Source organism: Penaeus chinensis, chromosome 13 (genome assembly GCF_019202785.1).
Source record: "Penaeus chinensis breed Huanghai No. 1 chromosome 13, ASM1920278v2, whole genome shotgun sequence".
NCBI classification, from domain to species: Eukaryota; Metazoa; Arthropoda; class Malacostraca; order Decapoda; family Penaeidae; genus Penaeus; species Penaeus chinensis.
The window spans coordinates 3922092-3929591 of record NC_061831.1 but is presented as its reverse complement, the minus strand read 5'-3'; the positions used below and the strand labels follow the sequence as shown (position 1 = coordinate 3929591).

Below are 7500 nucleotides of genomic sequence, written 5' to 3'. Positions count from 1 at the left end.
AAACTATAATTGTGAAATTACATACATTTAGACATATATCCATGCAAAGGCTCTCTCTCTCAAGATCAGCCCATAACCATAAAAAGATATGATAAACTGATGTAGCTGTATAAAACAATGTAAGTATATCTTTTAAGGAGTCTGATAATAACCAGTAACTAAATAGCTTTCAGGAATGGAGATCTTCATAATGAATATCAGATTGCTTGCTTCCCCATAAACTATTATAATGCAAGTGCTCAAGCTTCTTTGATTAAGAGTGTATTTGTGATAAATGTCCAATACACAATCTGTCAACCTTCTTTTCAAAACTGCTTTCCCAGTTGCAGTAATTCTACTACCCATGATTTCCTCTAAACATGCATTTGTCTGGTACATTCAACAAAGTTGTTAATTCTTCTTACTGATCCTCTGCCTGTCCCTCTACTTCTTATAAGTAAGACCTGAGGTATGAAACTTTGTGATAGTTGCTTAATGTGTGACTTATGATGGCGTGCGTATTCCCTTGATGTACACCATGATCAGAAAACTTCATGTGAATGCATCAAATATATATTGCTCCATGAAAAGAAAGCAAACATCAGATTATGCAAGCAATATTTGTGATAAGCAAAGCAATATGTTTGAATGTCAAAACAAAGTAATGGGAAAAAAGAAAGCCTAAAATCCTAATTGTGTAATTATTTGGTTAACTTCCATAACACAACTTTATTATCTTTTTTATATTTCGACCATTTACCAAGTAAGTTATGTAGACTAATCAGATGTTGGTAGGATACAAGGTCCTGTTAACCTGTTGCAAAAGACATACAGACGAGACTTCATGGACTCAAGAGTTCATGACTACTGACATCAGGCCAATCTTTTCATTACTTCCTAGTTTAGCAGCCTAAGCCCAGTGTCATGTATAGTACAGCTGATACACGAAAACTCTGGGTAACTTTAATAGCCATGCTCTAAGCCTGTTCCTACTATGCAGCTTGTCCTTCCATACCTCAAAGACCTGCATCCTTGGTCTTGGTCCAGGAGACGTCTGAACTCAAAGAGCTTTGTCTCATTCAAAAATGCACAGGGAGCTCTCGGGGCTCTACAAACTCGGACAGGATAGTAACATAAGCAAGCTCAAGTGTAACGACCTAAAACCTGCCCAGAGTTATCCCATTCTCCTCTACATATAGAACAGTTGATGACAGACTAATCCTAGTTTATAATCTGTCACTTACACTGATTCTAGTCTCCTTAAATATGTCTAATATCATGTTTCTCCTTGTTAAATCAACAATACCTTTTTAAAACATTCAAGTGTTCAGTCATCTTCTGGTTCCCCCCCTCAACTTATACCAAATACTGAATTATATGTAAAATCACCAAGCTATACCTGTGCTCTCTGCTGAGTTGCCAATACTTTATAGGGTTGGAAATATACAGTCAGTAGTAAAAAAAAAATACGGTTACCAGGATAACCTTCGTAAATATTTTACATTTCACTCTTCATTGTATAGAAAAGTGTAGAAAATTTACAAATATAGTTCAAACAAACCTTTTTCTTAGAAGCGATATGAATGAGAATGAATATCTTCACAGTGCAAGATGTAGTTATCCTGTTTTAATTATATCTTTGTCAGAAATACAAGACATAATCAAAACCTATAAAATACATCTCATACATCATGAAGATATTCATTCTCATTCATACATGTTCCACATTAGTCACAATGATCACTGTTCAAACAAACTTTTGCTTTAACTCTCAAAACATCGATACATTTTCTCAATCATACTTTCAACACTACATCATACTACCTTTCATTTTGGCTTTAAATTCCAATGTATCCATACACTGTTCCACAAGTTTCTCATTTTTTACTTGCATTTTAGAAACCACTCTACAAATATGCTAAAAATAAAACTACTAAAACAAAGATCAACTTTCACAAGAAGGGTAATTTCCTTTGGGGACAAAAGTCTTAGTATGAGCAAAGAAACTACAGTACTCTTTCATAATATTTATTATTGAGACAAGGAAGTTCCTCATCAGTAGTAAAAATATGACACAGCCTCAGGTCAATGTAAAAAGAAAGTTTGCAAACACCACTAACATACAGATACCATAGTATCTATAAAGTTGCATCTTGTATCTGCCCTTCTACATGCTTTCACAACAAGGATCACAGAATGAGGAAGCTGCTACCCATGGTCATGAGCACAGCCCCTTTTCCTCTTGACCCTTGGCTGGTATGCACTCACGTCCCAATTATTCATAAACAAGGTACGTATGTTGCCTCACAGGTTAAATTAAGATAAATCCATGAAGAAATAAATAATAAACTCCAGAAAACTTCTGTACACTGAAAAATGAGAAATTATTTCCACTAGAGCTGTGCTATATAACATACTGCGCTACAATCTACGCTATGTTTACCGCAAACTATGTAACCTTGTGAATATGTAACAGGGTACTCGTGAGCTGTGAGCACTTAGAAGCATGAAAATATAGTATCACAACATTAATCATTTATAAAATGAAAGGTAGACCATTAGATGTCCATAATATAATCACACAGCTTCTGAACCACAATCAAGGTAACACCCTGATCTTGGAAGGAATTCTTAGTTCAAAAAGAATAAGGTATGTGTTATTTCACAAATAAGACTTCTACCAAATGATTCCAAACTAATATACACAAACTATGTAAAATGAAAGATAACATCATCAGTTTCAATTTCTCTTGAATTTCATCTCCAGGTCAAAACTTTTGTTGTATCTTTCAAAAGTTACTTTGTGGATGATGTCTTTTTTTCTGTAGTCTTCTAATAATGATAATGATGATAAAAATAAACAATAATATTAATAATTACAATAAACAATAACAATAATAGTAATAATAGCAATAATAATAATAATAATAATAATAATAATAATAATAATAATAATAATAATAATAATAATTACAATAATAATAGTAATAATGATAGAAACAATAACAATAATAATAAACTAATAATAATAATAATAATAATAATAATAACAATAGTAAACAACAACAATAGCAGTTTTGTTAATCATTTTTACATATCACTTTCCAATGCTAGGTCCTACAATAGAAGTAACCTTTCATTCCTGAAGATTACATCATGACCATAGGCACAGTTCTCAAACGTAAGACTGAGCATTGTGCAAGAACTAACAATTAAGGAAAGGATATCATGAAAAATGTTCAAATACAACAACCGCTCAAAATTAAGTTACTGATGCAGCTGTCATCGGTAATTCTTTATTTGACAATTAATGCGAACAACAAAAATCTTAAATATACATTTTGCAAAATAAAATACGTATCTATCCAAGAAAAAGAAAAAAAGTTTCCTGTTATTTATTTTAAAAAATGTTGTTTCAGACATAATAATTTGCATTTCCTTAGATAAAATATATTGCTCTTCTTATAATATGGAGTCATCTAATATGATCAAAATTTGTATCCACTGGATAAGGATTATCAGTAATCTAGCCTATGATGTTTTAAATATATCTATAGAGAAGAGAATACAATATATGCTCAAGTAATAGTCAAAATAAAAAAGTCATATTCATAATGGTAATAACAAAATAATAATATTACTGATAGGCATAAGAAAAAACATTATGACAATAAAAATATTCAATAATATCAATAATAATAATAACAAAAATAATGAAGCAGTGAGAGTGAGGGTGAGGGTGAGGGAGAGGGAGAGGGGGAGAGGGGGGGAGGGAGGGAGGGAGGGAGGGAGGGAGGGAGGGAGGGAGGGAGGGAGGGAGGGAGAGAGGGAGGGAGGGAGGGAGAGAGAGAGAGAGAGAGAGAGAGAGAGAGAGAGAGAGAGAGAGAGAGAGAGAGAGAGAGAGAGAGAGAGAGAGAAATATCATACATTAATATACTTCATACATTTCATATAATAGCATCATCTTACAGCATCTGATGCACCCTGAGAGGTAAAATCAAATCCACAACCAGTACATGGATATCCATGAAGATAAAGATAAATTCCTTTCCTATTTACTAATCAATATTTGCATCAAATACTACTAAATGAATACATGGCATTATTCCTGATGAATCTTTGCAACAAGGACATCATACCTTTCAATAAATCCTTATCAGCTGCAACCATTAATCTCTATCTATGCATTACTTCAGAGAGTACTACTAACCTTTAAAAAATATAATGTAATCTTATTGCATAAATTAGTTCTAAGCTCACAATCAACCTTGCCTTAGTCAGTTTTGAGTGACTAGGTAGTCACTAAGTAGTCTTTTTTTCCCCTAAATATTTCTAAAAGTATGCAAATTATTAGAGCTTCCTACACTCAAAATGAAGGGGGGAAAAAAAAAATAATAATAATAATATTAAAAAGAAAAAAGAAAAATGGAACTCTAACCCTATGAAGAAGTATATGTGCACACTGGTGACTCAGCATCTTAAGTAACAATATTTTTTGGCACAATCATTACACACTGTCACCATCAAATAAGACTGACAATTCAGTAGGTTTATCTATCTGGACAAGTTGCTATGCCCTTGAATGAACAAGTAATAAATATTACATTTTCTTGGAAGGGATGAGCATGATTGTAGGGTAAGGATGAGATAAGGATGAAAATTGCTATACACACATGCATCGCACCCTATACCTGAAGATGCATGTGAACCTATTGCCGTTCTAGAATGAAAGTGAGAGGAAAAAAAAAGTAAAAGTAAAAGTAAACATGCAAGGCCTAACATGAGAAGGAAATTCACCATGACTTGACTATGCAACTGAGGAAGTTATCAGAGCAAAGTATCAAAGTTCAGCATATGGGCTGACATTAAACATCAAACATTATAATGAACCTACATTCTAGAGGCCTTTACTGAAAATATGGAACTGAGATCTGTATGCTTCACCCATTACAGGGTCTTATATGTCTCCACTCTGAGGATATCTTTCCATCAGAAATTTCTGATAAACCTCGGGGTGTGTGGAACGGACATGTCTCCTCATGTTCGACTTCTGGGAAAACCCCATACCACAGACAGGACAGGGAAAGGGTCGCTCCCCAGTGTGAGTGTACATGTGGTCTTTAAGGTGATGCCTCTTCCCAAACATCCGGCCACAAACTGAGCAGTAGAAGCCCAAGGAAGATCGAAGACCCGACCGATTTCCTGCCACGGCCTACAAGAAAAACGATTTCTCAGATATCTACCAAAGTGACCATTTCTTTTTTTATTCTTTACAGTTTCTTATAATATCAAACTGCCATTCCACTGGCAAACAAAAAATAGGAATTAAGATTACTTCAAATATCATAAAAATAAATAAACAGATAAGTTACAACTCTAAGTATTAAAAAAGAAAAAAGAAAAAAAAAAGAGTATTATGCATCTGCAAACCCCACTGCATCTGCTACCAAACTGGAGAGGGAGGGGGGGGGGGGGGGAAGAGTGAGTGAGTGAAGTGAGTGAGAGTGAGAGTGAGAGTGAGTGAGTGAGTGAGTGAGTGAGTGAGTGAGTGAGTGAGAGAGAGAGAGAGAGAGAGAGAGAGAGAGAGAGAGAGAGAGAGAGAGAGAGAGAGAGAGAGAGAGAGAGTGAGTGAGTGAGTGAGTGAGTGAGTGAGTGAGAGAGAGAGAGAGAGTGAGTGAGAGTGAGAGTGAGAGTGAGAGTGAGAGTGAGAGTGAGAGTGAGAGTGAGAGTGAGAGTGAGAGAGAGAGAGAGAGAGAGAGAGAGAGAGAGAGAGAGAGAGAGAGGGAGAGAGGGATTATATACTTGGTGTGAATGAGTGTTTTGTGTGCCTGTACACATGCAAATATTCCACCTTTTCAGAGAAATAACTATGAAAGAATCAGAAGATAGAAATTATCCTAAATCACATCTCTCAAGTATGTTCTGTCAGTAAATGTGCTTTTCAACCAGCAACAAATGAAACACAAACATTAAACATGTTTTTAGGTAAAATCCTATGCACCTTTGACATAACTACTCTCAGCAGTACTGATGCTACTGGATGTTTACAGGGAAAGGAGAATGTGTCCAAAGTTGGTTTCTCTGATCAAAATATGTCTGAGACTAACACATTTCCTGACATCTTAATTTTTTCTATTTCTTGATCTAGTTTCTGGTAATTTTATTGATGTAAAAAGTTACTCCTTATGCAAATGGATACTTCTGGAGTCAAATCATGAAGAACAGTATCTAAACTTTCACTATGCCGGTATCCATACTTTATGATCAGCTGATCATGTGATTTCTCTATAAATACATGTTTTGAAGGGCATTTTTGAAGATTTTTTTTTGATACATGACACTCATCCTGGGCAGCCGTCTTTTTAAAAAGTGGGGTTTATATGCATATATCCACTTCCAAAGTCCATATTTGTCGTCTGATTTGCTTTATCCACACGATGATAGACTATTCTCCTTGCACAGACACCACATCATCTCTCATAACAACAATAAGTAACATTTTGTTATTTGTGTCTTTTCTCCCCCCCCCCCCCTAGTATTCAATTTTCTGTAATACTGCCTGCAGCACCGATCACGACAGCCAAGAATAGGTTGCTGAGCATGGAAATGGTGTCCTACCTGGAGCCGGCACACCTCCAGTCACGGCTCACGGACATTACGTTCCACACTCACTTATCGATGGGAATAATGCAAAAGCCCCTTTCTAAACCAATGAGTCTAATCACCCACCAAGACGTTTGTACACTTGTGGTAAGTTTTTCATTGTCACCCGCGCTTTCAGCCGAAATGCTCAATATGACGAGTTCATGTCACCCTGGCCCACAGCCAGATTTTCCCATGGCAGCATGTTCATGTCACCCAGCCCTCAAGCCAAATCTTTTCATGACATGGTTACGTAATCCAGACCGTAGGGGTTAAACGATGGAGGTCAAACTCACTCCCTAGGATTGGTTTCTGGCAACAGAAGGGGATGAGAAGATATCTTTGCAAGAACATCTTAGCCAGAGACAAAGAGTTACAGCTTATCTGATTTGATGTCTATCAAGGCGAGTGTATTTCTAAACTGCTCACTTTCTCTAATGTTGACAAAGAGAGAGCCACCAGCCTTCATACATATTATCTTTTCTGCTTAATCGTGTGTAATAAGATACAATGTTTATTTTTGTAATACTATAATTTCCAATGTTGATACTTTGTAGTAGTATCTCTACTACTTCTCATGTATTCCCCTTCCCTCATCTTTCCTCTGGTATTCAGTTAATATACTAAAGTTTATAGAAATGCAAGTGTTTAGGTAAATAAGATTTTCTGCTATTACAGACTCCCCAACTATACAGATACAGCTTCCCTCTTACCCTCAAATATCAAGCGTAATGTAATTTCAGCAGCTCTGATTTTAACTTTCCTCAAAAGCCTTTTTACATTAATATAAATGATTTCCCACTTCTAAACCACCAGTACCTCCCTAGTGTAATTTTCCAATAAAGAAGTTGATTGTTAAAAAAACATCCCCTCCCTAAC

The 7500-nt window shown here is 35.5% G+C and overlaps 1 protein-coding gene across 10 annotated transcripts in view; it reads right to left on the bottom strand.

Annotated features, from left to right (window-relative positions):
• Positions 1 to 7500, bottom strand: part of LOC125031849 (longitudinals lacking protein, isoforms H/M/V-like) — a 63471-nt gene that overhangs the window by 41774 nt on the left and 14197 nt on the right. The window contains exon 7 of one of the 10 annotated variants that reach the window (XM_047622835.1): positions 3869 to 5191. The exons of the other annotated variants lie outside the window; for them this stretch is intronic. Within the exon in view, the coding sequence (XP_047478791.1) occupies positions 4937 to 5191 (255 nt within the window). The 3' untranslated portion in view covers positions 3869 to 4936. Of the gene's footprint in view, positions 1 to 3868; positions 5192 to 7500 lie in introns of those variants that run through there. 10 annotated transcript variants of the gene reach the window in all.